General features: G+C 35.1%; 2 protein-coding genes across 4 annotated transcripts in view; one reads left to right on the top strand and one right to left on the bottom strand.

Annotated features, from left to right (window-relative positions):
• Positions 1-14,958, bottom strand: part of Ccdc146 (coiled-coil domain containing 146) — a 134,651-nt gene extending 119,693 nt beyond the window's left edge. Inside the window, exon 1 of the mRNA XM_076862492.1 lies at positions 14,909-14,958. The gene's annotated coding sequence lies outside the window, so the exon portion shown is untranslated. The remainder of the gene's footprint in view (positions 1-14,908) is intronic.
• A 434-nt stretch (positions 14,959-15,392) lies between these two features.
• Fam185a (family with sequence similarity 185 member A) overlaps positions 15,393-16,272 on the top strand; it is a 46,941-nt gene continuing 46,061 nt past the window's right edge. For 2 of the 3 annotated variants that reach the window (XM_076862484.2, XM_076862480.2), the window contains exon 1: positions 15,393-16,037. In XM_076862484.2, coding sequence (XP_076718599.1) covers positions 15,593-16,037 — 445 coding nt within the window. In that variant the 5' untranslated portion in view covers positions 15,393-15,592. The remainder of the gene's footprint in view (positions 16,038-16,272) is intronic. The other variant, XM_076862486.2, reaches the window with a different exon arrangement.

The raw sequence follows: 16,272 nt of genomic DNA, 5'->3' as shown, positions 1-16,272 counted from the left end.
GAAAGGCTTCACATATACACAGTGTGGCAAGAAACACTGGTTTCATATCTGCAATAATTTACAGTCCTTCTGCAAGTCCCGTCAGGCTTCAGAAATTCAGAGTGCCTGAAAGGCCCTATCAGTTCCCTTAAAAGTTTCCACATAATTTAGTAGTGAGCAGAGGCTAAAGAGTTCCAAATCCTGTAGGAGGTATGGAATGCCCAAGTAGGTCTGCAGCTGACACTCTTCCAGGTCTGTGAAGCAGAGATTCTACAAGTTTGAGAGCAATTTAGAATCAAATGTAGGCCACTCCTCAATCTTGCTATGAATATAACACATTTGAAAAACTCCACCATCCTTTTTGCTTGAATTTTTAAAAATAATACCAGAAAGTACAATTACAATATTATAATAATAGTCTATATATCTATTTTAGCAAGAAAAATGGATTTAATTATTTACATAAAATGGGAGTTAACTAAGAAATATGACTCCTGGTGGTAGTTAGGATTTACATTATATACCATTTTAAAGGGGCCGGGGCGGTGGGGGGGTGGGCGCAAAAGGGCATTTTTGAAAGAACAAATCACTTTTAGGAAAAATCAGCGGACCTTTAGGAAGATAAATGGGAGATATCATAGTTTTTTTCCTTTATTTTTAATTGGTTCTTTTAGTTTACATAACATTAAGATTCATTTTGACATAATTATAAAAGCGTGGAATATAATTTGCTCCAATTCAGTCCTCAGTACTTTCCCTTTCCCTTCCCTCCTCTCTCCCCCTGTTCCTTTTCCTCTATACTGGGTTCTGCTATTTACTAATAATTTTTTGTTGGTTATTTTTAGTTAGGATCTTGAGGATATACATAATGGTGTGATTCACTGTGGTATATTTATATATGTACATAAGAAGATTAGGTCAGATTCGTTCCACTGTTCTTCCCTTATCATATCATCCCTCCTACCTCTCCCTGCATTCCCTTTGTCTACTCCACTGATCTTTCTTCTATTTTGATGGAATTTTCTAATTAAGAAATTACTTTGCAAACCTGATCCTTCAGCTCTCCTTTTCTCTTCCTCATTACCTGGTTAGGGGGGATGTTATACCTAGATGGGTCTGTTTCCTTAGCAAAGAACTTCAGGAAATATGAATGATCACTGCTTCCCAGCTGTAGTAGCCAGGTTCTTCTCCAGGTTTCTGCCTTCTTCCACCTCCTCCTTTGACTTCATCTGAGAGTGGAATTAGTGGCTTTGACTTAGTCTACCAGGATGGCAGCATGGGGTAATAAAAATGACTATTTTGGGGGGGTGGGGTGGGGTGGATACCAGGGACTGAACCCATGAGTATTTAACCACTGAGCCACATCCTCAGCCCTTTTTATTTTTTATTTTGAGACAGGATCTCATTAAGTTGCTTAGGGTATTTCTAAATTGCTGAGGCTGTCTTTGAATTTGTGATCTTCCTACCTCAGCTTTCCAAGTTGCTGGGATTACAGTCATGCACCACTGTTCATGCCCTGAAATGACTATTTTGAAGTTCAGTGATACAGCCTGCAAACTCATTTCTCCCCTTCCTGTGTGATCATGGGCAAGATATTCATCCTCTGAATGGCTATTTCCTAAACCATAAGATGATTTAAGAGTTGTAAAGATTAAATGGGACAATGCACATGATGTCTCAGTGCAGAGCCCAGTTTACGCTCCTCAATAAAATGTTAGCTCCCTCCCACTACTGCCTCATTCTTTTGCTTTCATATATAATGTTCTTTATCTTATTTTGATGGGGAACAAATAAACAGAAGTCAGTCTGGAGCTGGAACAAAGATTTCACTAATAGGTAAGCTAGAAATGATAATTGGTTCTCTCCAGTATAAATTTGTCCATTTGTCCTTGGAAGTCCTGATCTTCAAATCCCACTGTAAAATATTTAAATGTAGGATAAGAAAGACTGGAGAGGACATTGAGTTTTTGAGAAAGAGAAAGGGAGCAACACATTTTTTTCTTAAAAGAATGCACGTCAACTTTGAATCAGGGGAAGAGCCACCTTAGACAATAAGATGTTTCCTCTTCGTTTTCCACGTGTACAAATTTTACAGTCACCTGATTTGGTTGTATAAGTATTTCCTTATCTCAGTTTTTCACTGGTCCTAGAAAGATCTCCATTTTATTCTTCCTCTCCTCTGGTAGCATCCCTTACTCAATTTCTTCTTCTAAAGGCAAAAGTTTATTAATTAGAGGATTTATAAGAGTATTTATGAAGATGATTTTTCTACCTTTACATTAGAAGAGGAAATTAAAAATAAGAATTAAACAAATCTCTGAAGTGGGAAATGGGAGTGGAGTGAGAAAATAAGCTGGCATGGGCCTCTTGAGGGAACCACCCTGTTTATCCAGAACAAGTCTTAGGAAAGGAAAGGTGGAACTTAGACATTCAAGAATGGTGAGGGGATAATGTGCCTCCTTTCCAAGTTGCACTTAGTACAGTAGTTACTTTCCAGAGCCATTGCCACTCTTATCCCTTCATATAACAAAGTGAAACAGGGTATTTAGGCAGAGAGGGCCCAAGAAAGGTCACAAAGTGGTGTGGGAGAGATGAGGTTGGGAGCACTATACTCCAAGAGCCACTGAAGTTATGATGTAAGAACACTGCTTCAGGAAGCTCTGAGAACCAGATAGGGGTACAGATTTTTCAGAGGAGGCCATCATGGAGACCCTTTTCCAAGTTCCAGATGGATAACAATCTCAGAAGAGGTCAGTGTGGTCAGATACCAACCACTGACATAGGCTATTTAATGACCACAATTTAGGTCTCATCCTAATAGGAGGATAGGAACAAGAAATCAAGAATTGAATTAAAAAAAACAGCTTTATTGAGATATAATTTATGTACAATAAAATTCAAGATTTTAAGTATATAATTTGATGAGTTTTTTTTTTTATAAATGTTGCCATCACTATCATATACATTTCCATTGCTTTAAAAAGTTTGTGTTCCTTTACAGTCAGTCTCCCATCCCACTCCCTTCTACTCCTGTCCCTCCTCTTCATCCCAGGAACTTGAGAACCACCAATAGTTTTGCATTTTCTTAAAGTTCAAATAAATAGAATCTGTGATGAAGTGAATGTTTGTGTCTCCCAAAATTCATATGTTAATATAAAATCTTAATGTGATGTAAAAGATGGGGGCCTTTTAAGGGTAATATGGGTGGAGCCTTCATGAATGGGATTGGTGGCCTTAAGAAGAGGCCCAAGAGCCATTTGGCTTTCTTTCTGCCATGTGAGGATACAATGAGAAGTTGGCAGTCTGAAATCTGCAAGAGGGTCCCCACCTGAACCTGACTATAATGGCACTTTCATCTTGGACCGCCAACTTCCAGACTGTGAGAAATAAATTTCTGTTGTTTATAAGTCATTCAGTCTATGGTACTTTGTTATAGCAGCCTAAACTAAAACAGAATCATAATGTCTGACTTCTACCACCTAGTGTACCTTGAGATTTGCCTACATTGTTGTGATTATCAATATTTAATTCTTTCTATTGCTGAGTTCAATTCCATTGTACACCAATGTCACAATTTATTTTCCATTTGACAGCTGATTGACATTTGACTTGTTTATTTCTAGTTTGGGGCTATTATAAATCAAGAACATTAAAGTACAAGTCTTCATGTGGCTATTTTAATTTCTCTTGGGTACTACAAAGGAGTAAATTTCTGGGTTATATGGTAAATGTGTTTAATTTTAGTGATTGTACCTTTTTAGAGTCCCACCAGAAATGTGCAAGGATTTCCACTGCTCTACATCCTTGCCAATCCATGGAGTTGTATTTTTAATTGCAGATATTCTAGTGTATGTATATAATACCTTAAGGTTTTAATTTGCATTTCCATTTATTATTCTGAGCATCTTTTAACATGTTTAGTTGCCATCTATATATCTTCTTCAGTGAGGTGACTTTTAAGGTATCTGATCATTTTTAAAAATCTATTGTGGGGCTGGGGTTGTAGCTCAGTGGTAGAGTATTTGCCTCGAATATGTGAGGTACTGGGTTCAATCCTCAGCACCACATAAAAATAAATAATTAAAATAAAGATATTATGTCCATCTATAACTAAAAATGTGTTTTAAAAAATCTTTTGTTATTGAATTTTAAAAATTCTTTATATCTTTTGAATGATAGTTCTTTTTCTCGCAAATATTTTCTCTGGACTTTCTAATTCTCTTCACGTTCATTGCTTTTTACAGACATTTTTAATTTTAACAAGGTCCAGATTATCAATTATTTCTTTTATAATTATACCTTTGGAGTGTATCTAAAGCAATTTCATCAAACCCAAAGTCATCTAAGTGTTCTCCTACATTTTCGATAATTTTCATAGTTTTGCATATTTTTTAGGCCTATGAGCCATGGTAAATTAATATTTGTAAAGAATGTTAAGATCTGTGTCTAGATTTAATTTTTCTTTCTTGTGGATTTCCAGTTGTGCCAGCACTATTCCATTCCAATCCCCAGTGTAATGCTTATTGTCAAAGATCAGTTGACTATATTTATTTGAGTGTATTTATGGACTCTCTATTCTGTTTTATTGATTTACTTATCTTTTGTTTTGCTAATAGTGCAGTCTTCATTATTGGCTTTAAAGCAAGTGTTGTATCAGTTGGACAGTTGTGCTTTTCCTTTAATGTTGTGTTGGGTATTCTGGGTCTTTATTTCTCTGTGCTAAGCTTCAGAGTGAATTTATTTAAATCCACAAAGTAAGTTGCTGAGATTTTGATTGAGATTACATTGAGTCTATAGATAAATTTGGGAAGAAGTTACAGCTTGATAATATTGAATCTTCATGTTCATGAACATGGACTATCTCTCCATTCATTTAATTTTTCTTTGCTTTTGTCAGCAGAATTTTGTATTTTCTCATATTGATCTTGTACACTTTTTGTTTAATCTGTACATAATCATTTCATCTTGAGGGGTTCTAATACAAACAGTATTTTTGTTTTTTATTTCAAATTCCACTTATTCATTGCTGTTATGTAGCAATTTGATTAATTTTTTGTATATTAACCTTGTTTCCTGAAAATAAGTCATTATTGGATATTAGCTCTAGGTTTTTTGTTGATCTTTTTCAGATTTTCTACATAGACAATCCAAGTCATCTTCAACATAATTTTATTTCTTCCTTCTTAATCTCTATGCCTTTTATTTACCTTTCTTATTTTATTGTTATCATCTAGGACTTCCAGAAAAATACTGGAAAGGAGTAAATGAGACAGGACATTTTTAACTTGTTCTTGATTTTGGTTAGAAAGCTTTTAATTTTTCACCTTGAAGCATGACATTAGCTGTAGGCTTTCTTACAGACATTCTTTATCAAGTTGAGAAAGTGCCCTTTTAATCCTTGTTTACTGAGAGTTTTTTCTTTTTAATCATGAGTGGATGTAGAATTTTTTCAAATTAATTTTTTCTATTGATACAATCATATGGTTTTTCTGTTTTTTAGCCTATGGATGTAATGAATTACATTAATTAATTATTAAATGTCAAATTGGCATTGCATACCTAAGATAAATCTCACTTGGTATCAGTGTATTATTCTTTTTAAAAACTTTTGGACTGAATTTGTTAAAATATTTTTGAGGATACTTGCATCTACATTCATAAGACATATTGGTCTAGAAGTTTCTTTTTTCTTAATGTCTTCGCCCTGGTTTGGATATTAGGGTAATGCTAGCCTGAGAATGGTTAGAAAGTATTCCCTTTGATTCTATCTTCTGAAATAGGTTGTAGAGAATTGCTATAATTTTATCCTTAAATATGTGATAGAATTTATCAGTGAGTTAACTCATTTGGGCCTTGTGAGTTCTTTTTGGGAAGGTTGTTAATTATTATTCAATTTCCTTACTAAATATAGGCCTATTTGGATTGTCTATTTCTTGTTCATAATACTCCTTTATTATCTATTGTCCATGGGATCTGTGGTTATGTTACCTCTTTCATTTCTGATTCCAGTAAAAAAAGACAAGTAATTCTGTTCTTGTCTTTTTTTCTTAGTTTGCCCTGCTACAGGCTTACCTAACTTTATTGATCTTTTCTAGGAACTAACTTTTCATTTTATAGATTTTTTCTCAGTTGATTTCCTATTTTTAGTTTCAATGATTTTCCAAACTACTTCTTGGTTAATTTCTTCAGTTTACTTTGTATTTAACTTCCTCTACTTTTTACAATTTCCAAAGGTGGAAACTTAACTTGGGATCTTTCTTCTTTTCTAATATATGCATTTAAGGCTACAAGTTTTCTTCTGAACACTGATTTTACTAAATTCCACAAATTTTGCTAAGGTGTGTTTTCATTGAGTTCAAATTTTGGGGGGGCAGGTACTGGGGATTAAACTCAGGAGCACTCAACTACTGAGCCACATCCCCAGCCCTATTTTGTATTTTATTTAGAGACAGGGTATTACTGAGTTGCTTAGCATCTTGCTTTTGCTGAGGCTGGCTTTAAACTCCTGATCCTTCTGCTTCAACCTCCCCAGCTGCTGGGATTATAGGTGTGCACTACTGCACCCAGCTCAAATTATTTTTTAACAGTTGAGCATTCTTTGGTCCATGTGTTATGTAGAAATGTGTTAATTTCCAATTACTTTGGAATTTTCCAGTTTTCTTTTTATTATTGGTTTCTAGTTTAATTCCATTCTGGTCCAACAGAAGATGTTGTAAGATTTCTATTCTTTTCAGTTTGTTAATATGTGTTTTATGGCCCAGAAAGTGGTATCTTGGTGAATATTCCATGAGAGTTTGAGAAGAATGTGTGTTTGATGGTTATTAGAAGAAATAGTCTTTAGATGTCCATTATATATTGTTGATTCATGGTGGTATTGAATTCAACGATGTCCTGAAAGCCCTGCCTGCTGAATCTGTCTATTTCTGATAGAGGGGCATTGAAGTCTCCATCTATGATAACAGACTCCAGTATTTCTCTTTACAGAGTTCTATCAGTTTTTGCACCATCCAGTTTGATTCTGTGTTGTTAGGTGTCTACATGTTAATGATTAAATCTTTTTGGAGAATCAACCCTTTTATTATTATGAAATTTTCTTCTTCATCTCTGATAACTTTCCTTGCTTTGAAATATTTTTTGAAATTGATATAGCCACTCTTTCTTTTATTTTATTAGCGTTAGCAAGTTATACTTTTTCCCATCCATTTAATTTGTGGGTCTTTAAATTTAAAATGAGTTCCTGATAGAAACCTACAGTTGTATCTTGTTTTTTTTTTTTATTATTATCTCTGGAAATATGTCATAATTGGTACATTTTCACCATTGCTGTTCAAAATTATTGATATAGTTAGATTAACAGTCATAATATTTGTTATCGTTCAATTAATTGCCCTTATTCTTTGTTCTTATTTTTGTCTTCTACTCTTTTTCAGTCCTCTGTGGTTTCACCTGAGATTTTATATGCCCATTTTCTCAGTATGTCAGTAACACTTTTTTAAAAAACAAACAAACAACAACAACAAAAAAAAACTTGCTTTAAGTGGCTAATCCAGATTTTGCAATGTACATTTCCAACTAATCCATATTTCTTTTCAAATAAAATCAAACTGCTCCACCATATAAAAACAAAATAATTATAATTTATATTATGCATTGTATCACTGCTATCATTCATTTCAATTATATGTGAACATACATTCGCATGATTATATATACATAAACATACATAATTGTTGATTTTTCAGACTGTTCAATTTTTCACTTGGTAAGATGGAGGAGAGACTTCCATGTTCCTTACATGTGGAACATGAAACCAGAAGTTCTTTTATTTCCTTACATTGCCAAATTTCATTGTGTAGACATGCTGATTAGGAATTGCAAGAGTATGGTACTAACCACTAAGTGTAGATTTTTTTTTTTTTTTTTTGATAAAAAAGTGGAGGAAGTTTCCATCTCATCCAAGTTTGTAGAGAGTTTTGATTAGGAATTGTTAATGTATTTTACTAAGTACTTTTAAAAATTCATTGAAATAATCATGTTCTTCCTTTTTTAAAAAGTGTGAATGAAAAAAATGTATTTTTTTTAAATCATGAAACTTTTCTTACATTCTAGAGATAAATTGTACTTGGTCATTATGCCTTCCCTTTTTCACATATTGCTGGATTTGATTTGCTCATAAGATGTAAGGATTTTGCATCTATGTTCATAAAAAATATTATGTAGTGTTCTGGCAATATCTTTGATTTTCTTATGAAGATAATACTGTCTTTTAATTTTGGGTAGATTTTATGTGGAATAAGTATGATTTTTATCTTAAAATGTTTAGTAGAATCCACCTGTGAAGCCATCTGCTTCACAGAATTTTTTTTTTTAATGGATGATTTTTAAAAACTCATTTTTAATTTACAGGGCAAAAATCACTTTTTGTTTAGTTTTTTAACTTCTATCAAATGCTTATACTCATATAACAATCAACATACAAAACAGTTTCTTCCTCTCCTCAAAAAAAGAAAAATATTCTCTCATGCTGCCCTTTTATAGTCAAATTCTACCTTCACAAATAACCTCTGGTAACCACTGATTTGTTTTTCATCCTTTTTGTTTTGCCTTTTCTAGAACATCAAGTGGCAAGACCAGATAAAGAAACTAGAATAAATAAACATGTCATTTAAAGTAAGAGAGAAAATAGATATGCAAAAGGACAAAATTAATTTTCTAAAAATGAAAATGAAAATGCAGCCATTGGGATGATAATTCAGTGTAGGTATTAAATACCTAAACATTAGGAAAGAATTAGTAAATTAGAAAATAGATTTTAGGACATTAAAATGACATTAAAATGTCATAAAATGACATTAAAATGAAGAAGCACATGTCATGTGAACACAGTTAAGGGGACATGAATGATAGTAGAAAATATTCCAATGTATATCTATTTAGAACTCCAGAAGTAAAGACTGAAAAAAAGTGGGGAGAGGCTTTGACTTGGTAAAATGTTTTCAAGGTTTATCTATTTTGTTGTATGTATGGTCACTCTATTTTATTACTGAGTAGCATTCTATTATACAGATATATGTCAGTTTGTTTTTCCATTCATGTTTGAGGGACATTTGGGTTGTTTCAAGGGTTTTGACTATTGTGAATAAAGTCTGATAATTTAAGGTTAGTATCTGTTTTAGTCAGCTTTTTTGCTGCTGTGATTGAAAGACCCAACAAGAACAATTTTAAGGAGGAAAAGTTTATTTTGAGGCTCACAGTTTCAAAGGTCTCAGTCCATAGTAGGCTGGCTTCATTCCTTTGGGCTAGAGGTATAGCAGAACATCATGGCAGAAGAGTGTAGCAGAGGGAAGTGGCTCACATGATGACCAGGAAGCAGAGAGAGAGACTCCACTCACCAGATATGAATATATACCCCAAAGGCATACCCACAGTGACCCACATTTTCCAGCCACACCCTACTTGTTTTCAGTTACCATCTAGTTAATCTCTGTAGGGCATTAATTCACTGCTTGGATTAAGGCTCTCCTAATCCAATCTCTTCACTTCTAAATCTTTTTGCATTGTCTCAGACATGAGCTTTTGGGGAACAGTTCAAATCCAAACCACGACTGTATCTGTTGATTGTCTTTTTCCTTGAGAATTGGTCAGGCTGAAACCAATACCCAGGAAGTGTTCTGAGACCTTGGTGGTGTTTTTATTGTAGCTCATTTCTCAAAGCATTAACTGCTTCTTTGGCACATTCCATGTTTCTGCAGGAGTGGAGTTGACCTTGTTACTTGTAAAGTGTCAAACATAGAATCAAGCCTTACCTTCTCCAGCTCCCTCCTGCGTTCCCCTACATTTTCACTTTCACGAATCCTCTTTATTAGGGCCAGAAAGACTGGGATTTCTTACCATTTTGCCTGATGCTGTCATTCAGTTCCACAGAATTGGGGCTGCCCATGAGATAAAGTAGCAAACAAACAAACAAAACAAAAATACGAACAAAAAAAAAAAAGAGAGAGAGAGAGAGAGAGAGAGAGAGAGAGAGAGAGAGAGAAGGACATGAGCATCCCTTCCCCATTCCCACTCTTTCCCAGATCCTCTATTTAAAGAGTCAGTGTTTTCCTATTCATAAATATATTCATGGCCTGTCAGCAGCAGTACAAATATGCTTGGAGCAGAGCCAACAGAACAAAACAAACAGGGATTTCCCCACTCTGTGTTGTAGAAGCCCCTTCTACAGACTTTTCAGTTCAGCCCATGTTAAGTAAAAGCCAGCAGTTAAAGGAAGAAAAAAAATAAGGAAAAAAGAAACTCATTGGTCAATTCTTAATTCTGTGGGTGTTTGGGCCAGAGATATTATTTTTGCTATTTCTTATTCATATTTTATATGCATTCTTCTACATGAATGAATTGCTTTACATAAAAGATATGAAGTAAAAACAAAATAAATTAAAATTGAAAATCTGGCCCCATGACCACTAAAGTTGGTAAGGATCTAAACAAAGGAAATTCAAATGCTATCATAATCTGGAATTTAAAGGAATTTCACAAAGAGAATTCCCACTCAAGTGGAGCTAAGAATAAAAACATATAAGCCACTATAGAAAATAAGCCACCATAAGGAGTTTGCTTATGCAACAAAAGAGAAATAGTGACCCTGAAACAGATATAATAGAACAATTTTAAATAAGTTTAAAATAGTTAAAGAGGAAAGGTGAGATAAAGAAACTACAATATATAAATAGGTCAGTTTAAAGTAAAAGAAAGTAGATTTGTTTTAAAAAAAGTAAATTTTCTAAAAATTCTAAAAATGAAATATAGCCAATGGGATGATAATTCAGTGCAGGTATTAAACATTGGATTAGCAAAGATTAGGAAAGAATTAGTGAATTAGAATATAGATTTGAGGACATCATCCGGAAAATGAAAAAGCACGTGTCATTTGAACACAGTAAGGCACATGAATGATAGAAGGAACAATTCTAATATACATCCAAAAGTAAAGACTGGAAGAAGTGAGGAAAAGCTGAAGATTTACAAATTTAAAACTTCAGGTAAAGAAAGCTGAATAAATAAAACTCATAATTTTACACTGATACCCAATCAGAAAAAGTCATTAAAAAATTTCTAATCAATATCTCATGAATACCAAATAAAAAATTCTCACAAAATTTTAACAAGTTGAATACAGCAATTTTTATAGAAAGGAGAATATAAGATGACCAAATAAAATTAATGCAACAAACAAAAAATGGTTCAATATTTGAAAAATCAATCATTTAATACACAATATCAATAATTTTAAAAAGAAAAACTATAGGACCATTTTAATAGAAGCAGAAAAAGAATTTGACAAAATGCAAAATGTTCATTCATGGTAGAAAGTCTGAGAAAATTAGGACTGAAACTTCCCTAACCTGATCTGATAAAGGACATCTATTAAGTCTACAGGACACAGTTGTTGAAATACCAAATGTCTCCCCCATGTGATTGCAAAGGAGACCATGATTTCTACATTCACTGTTCCAGTTCAATATTGTAGTGGCAGTCTTAGCCAGTGTGATAGCACTAGAATTGAAATACAAGCCATACAGATTATAAAGGAAGAAATAAGAGTGTTTCTATTTATAGTTTCACATACAGATTTCAAAAGGGTCTATTATATATTCATTAAATGCTTCTCAGTACCATTACTTCAGGTTTTTGAGTATTGATATTTTATTACAATAATAGAAAATCATAAGATAGATTTCTTTAAAGTAGTTTATAATTCAGAAAGTTTAATTCTTATGACTTCCTTCACTTAAACAGAAATAATCTTTTCTTTTGTTTATATTTTTTTCTAAAAACTCTCTTATGCCCTCTGCTGTCCATTTTTTAACATAAATCAATAAAATTCATTTAGATGATAAAAAGTCTTTAATTGAGTCAGTTTAGGGAACAATATATGCTGAGAAACATATTTATTTTTTTCCCTTATTGTAGTAAGCAACATATGACACAGCTATACCACTCCTTGGTATTTATTCTAAAGAGCAAAAGTCAGCATACTATAGAAATACAGGCATATCCATGTTTATAGCTGCACAACTCACAATAGTCAAACTATGGAACCTGCCTTGGTGTCCATCATTAGATGAATGAATAAAGAAAATGTAGTTTATATACAGAGTGGAGTTTTATTCATCCATAAAGAAGAATAAAATTTATCATTTGCAGGAAAATAGATGGAACTTAAAAACATTATGTTAAGTGAAATAAGCCAAACTCAGACAAGGATGGTATGTTTTCTCTCATATGTGGAAGCCAGAGAGAAAAAAGGTTGGGGAAGAGAGGAACCTCATGAAAACAGAAGAGAGACCAGTAGAGTAGAGGAAGAGGAGCAAGGGAAGGGAGGAGGGGAGAAAATGGGGAGGTGCTGGGGAATGAAACTGACCAACTTACATTTTTCTATTGTGTACACAAATATGTAATAATGAATCTCACCATTAGGTATAATTATAAAAAGAAAAAAGGAAAATGTTTTTTCTTATTATGTTAAATATGTTCACTATTGATAACATGCAAAAAATGTAATCACTCATAATCTCACTGCTTAGAGATAGCCAATATTATCAAGTGGTGTATATCCTCTTTCTGGAATTGTTTCTATATAATATAATTTTATATGAAATTCATTATTATTACAGAATTGGAATCATACTATATATACATTTTGGTATTTACTGTTTTTACTTAACATTTTGTTATGGAATATTTCTCATACCATTTACTCAATTTCAAAATGCAATTTTTAAATTGTTGCATAATATTACAACTAATATTGTAATGGTAATGCTCTCTTTTGGAGGGGTGTTCAAATTGATGTGATTCTTTCCTTTTCTAAGTAGCACTGTAAAACAAAATTCATTAACATTCCTTTTTCTAGGCTTACATTCCAAAAAGGACAATTTCTGGCCATAGATACACATATTTTTAAGGCTTTTCATGCTTATTGATGAAATGAAAAGTTTGTTTAATGCATGGGAATGGCTTGTTTAAAACTGAAGAGATAAAAATATCTTGCAAGTAAACTACAAACAAGAATAAAACATTATATCTGATACTCTATTTATGAAGTGAATATTTTCTTCTTTTCTCAAAGGTGTCAGAAATTAGGACTTTTTTGGCAGAATGGTAAGAGGGGCAGAGCTTCTAACTGCTTAATCTTAATGTTTCTCAATCTGTTTCTTCAACTATAATGCAAAAAAGAATAACAATTGTCCTCCAAAATAAAGAGTTTTTTGTGAGGATACAGTGAGAAGATGCAGGTGAACATGTTTTGAAAACTATAATGTCATACAGATGGAAGGTACATTCTTTATCAGTCACTCCTGACATACAGACAGATTTCATACTCATTAAGCTGTTTTACATAAATCTTAATATCAATAATTTTCCAAATTCTCAACCTCACATAATCATGAAGTATTCTCTATTTTAGTAACTTTATTTCAAAATAGTGAAATTACTTCATTACATAGACAATTATGGCTCAACTGCCAATTCCATTAACTTAGTTTGTCTCCAAAAAGGAAAAATAGCCATATAAGTAATTACTTATTAAGGATTTATATTTCATCTAAAAATATCTAGCACTTCTGCAGCAAATTTGAGTGCATTCTCAACTTGTTTAATCCAATTCCTTTTTAAAATTTCTTTTGAAAAATTTGAAACTTGAAATCAATGGATTTGCCTGTTGGTTTTCATAAAAAGATACTTTGAAGATTAATCTGAATAATTATGACCAAATTATTCTTTCTGTGGGCCTTTGCAGAACCTAAAAGCTAGCACCTATCATGAGTCTTCATTAAATGAACAATATGGAGGGAGGAAGGACTAAGGACAGAAGAAAAGGGAAACTTAAGAAAGCACTGAATTTTTAAAAAGATGTTACCAGCAAAGAACCTGTAACTAGGATTCAGGAGAACTTTAATCCAGTCTCTCTTTCCACTCTACCACCATAGTTCCCAAGAACTCTGGTCATAGCACTTGAGTAAGGGCTACAATTTTTGAAAGCATTCATTTTCAGCACTTGTGTTTCATTAAACTTTATTGTTTGTTGGTGTCTTGAATAAGGAATTTATGGGATGATTTGCAGAAGGAGAGAGGCAGAGAAAGAAGAGAGATCAGGCAGATAAAAAGGAAATAAGTCTCTCATCCCCCCCACCCTCTTTTTTTTTTTACCTTCATAAAATAATAAAATAGAAAAGCAAGAGAGACCTTATAGAGTCACTTAGTACAATCCATCTTTACCTTAACATAGAAGAAACAGGACCATGTGATGCAGATAAACCAATGGCAGAACCAGGAAAATAATCTGACCCCTAGATTTATGCTTTTTCCACCGAATCTGGTTGCCTTCTCCTTTTTAGTATTTTATTTTAGACCTCAAACTGAGGATCATTTGTAATCCAAGAGAGCAATGCTGTTCTCAAAATAAGTTCTGATCTCTTAAAACTGTCTTGGTAAGTTAGAATCAATGTTGTCCCTAAAATGAAAATACAGAACCTTTCATTGCAATTTGTAGACTGTGCACTATTGCCATCCTTTATCTCATTTGATCCTCTGAAGTAAGGCAAGGAAGATATCATTGTCCTTATTTGAAAAGCGAGCATTTTATTTGAACCCCAAAGATATCTAATGATTGGAGTAAGGTCACTTACATCGGGGAGAGCCAGGACTCTAAAGCTAGTCCTATACTCTCTTTGCCACAGAAGAAGGAGTTTCCTTAAAAGGCACCAATGTTACTCTATTTCTTGACACAGGATTCTCCATCCCGGGGGACCCCGCCCTCCGCCTCGCCTCCACACACACAAACTAGTTTAGCGAAGCTTGGTTTAGCCACCCAGAAGGGACTTCTACTTTGCACCTAATTCTCGTCTTTTTAGAAAGAGCAATTTCTTACCCCTTCCCTTGGTCCTGATCCTTATTTAGGCTCCTAGTTTTCTTTTGGGGGTTTGACCTCCTGGATCTCACTCCAAAGCTCCGCCCTCTCCTGAGGAGAAGTCGCGTCCTTGGTCTCCAAGGTGACCACGCAGCTTTACCCTTACCCCTCCCACTCTTTCCATTGGCCAGCAGGATTCTCATGTAGATTTACCCCCCCTCTCCCCGCCCCCCGCTCATCCCTCCAATGGCCAATGGGTTTGACTTACAGGCCGCGCGCCGTTCTCAGGAGAGGCCAACACTCCAGCACAGGACCCTTATTCTCCCACGCATTGCCTCCTGGGATATGTAGTTTTTAAACCACCAGAACGTCTTGACGTCTGGCTTATTCAGAACTACCTATCCCGTTGGCCTTCGCGAAAGGGGCGGAAGTAAGCTAGGAGTGCGCCTCTGGAATTTGTATTTACAAATATACAAATTTGTATTTACAGCTTTCAAATTTGTATTTACAGCTTTCAAATTCCGGTTTACCATTGCCCTGTCGCTGAGATTTAAATCGCCTAGTCAAGTGAATGGGCTTGCTCTAGCTTCAGCAAATCCTCCTTTTTGACTAGTAGCAGCTCGGTGCTTAAGTCGATTGGCCCTGGCAAGGGACGCCGCGGGTGTGGTTGAGGTGTTCCTAGGGAGGGCGAGAGAGGGGCGAGTCATGTTCGCCTCCAGCTCTGGCTGGGGGCTTGGCTGCCTCACGCTTGGTCAGCTCCGAGTGTGGGCCGGTGCTGGGCTCTGGACTCTAAGGGCCTGCCAGGCCAGGCCGTACTGCTCAGCGGGTGGCGAGCGGCGGCTGGGATCCGAACCCGAGGCCTCTCTGCCTGGCCCAGCGCCCCGGACTCTGAAGGAGTGGACGCTGCTGGTTAGCCCATTTGGTCGGCTGCGGGTGCGGCTCCCTTGCCACCTGTCTGTGAGGCCCCTGGACCCTCTCACCTACCCCGATGGCAACCGCCTGCTGGTCGCGGTGTGCGGCGTGGAGGGTGGAACACTGGGCCTGAATGACCTGCAGGTGAAGTACGACGAGGCCCTGCAGGAGGTGGCCATCCTGTCTGACACCGTGGACCCCCAGGCGTCGGTGGAGGTGAACGCACCCCTGAAGTTTGGCAAGTGAAGTTTGGGCCCCAGAGCACAAACACAGTGACCTTCTTAAATTAGACCAAGTTAGGCGAACGTGCATTTGCCTCTTTGAACTTGACTTTCTAACCTAATTTACAGTTGGCCCCCTTTCTTCTGCACTACTGAATTCTGAGTAGTATTTAAGAATTAGGTTCCTAATGAAGTAATAAACAAATAAATAAATAAATCGAATGCAAACATGTTATGGAATAATCCCAAATA

Source organism: Callospermophilus lateralis, chromosome 1 (assembly GCF_048772815.1).
Source record: "Callospermophilus lateralis isolate mCalLat2 chromosome 1, mCalLat2.hap1, whole genome shotgun sequence".
NCBI lineage: Eukaryota > Metazoa > Chordata > Mammalia > Rodentia > Sciuridae > Callospermophilus > Callospermophilus lateralis.
Note: the sequence above shows the minus strand (reverse complement) of the source record. Positions and strands in the feature narration are given on the sequence as shown.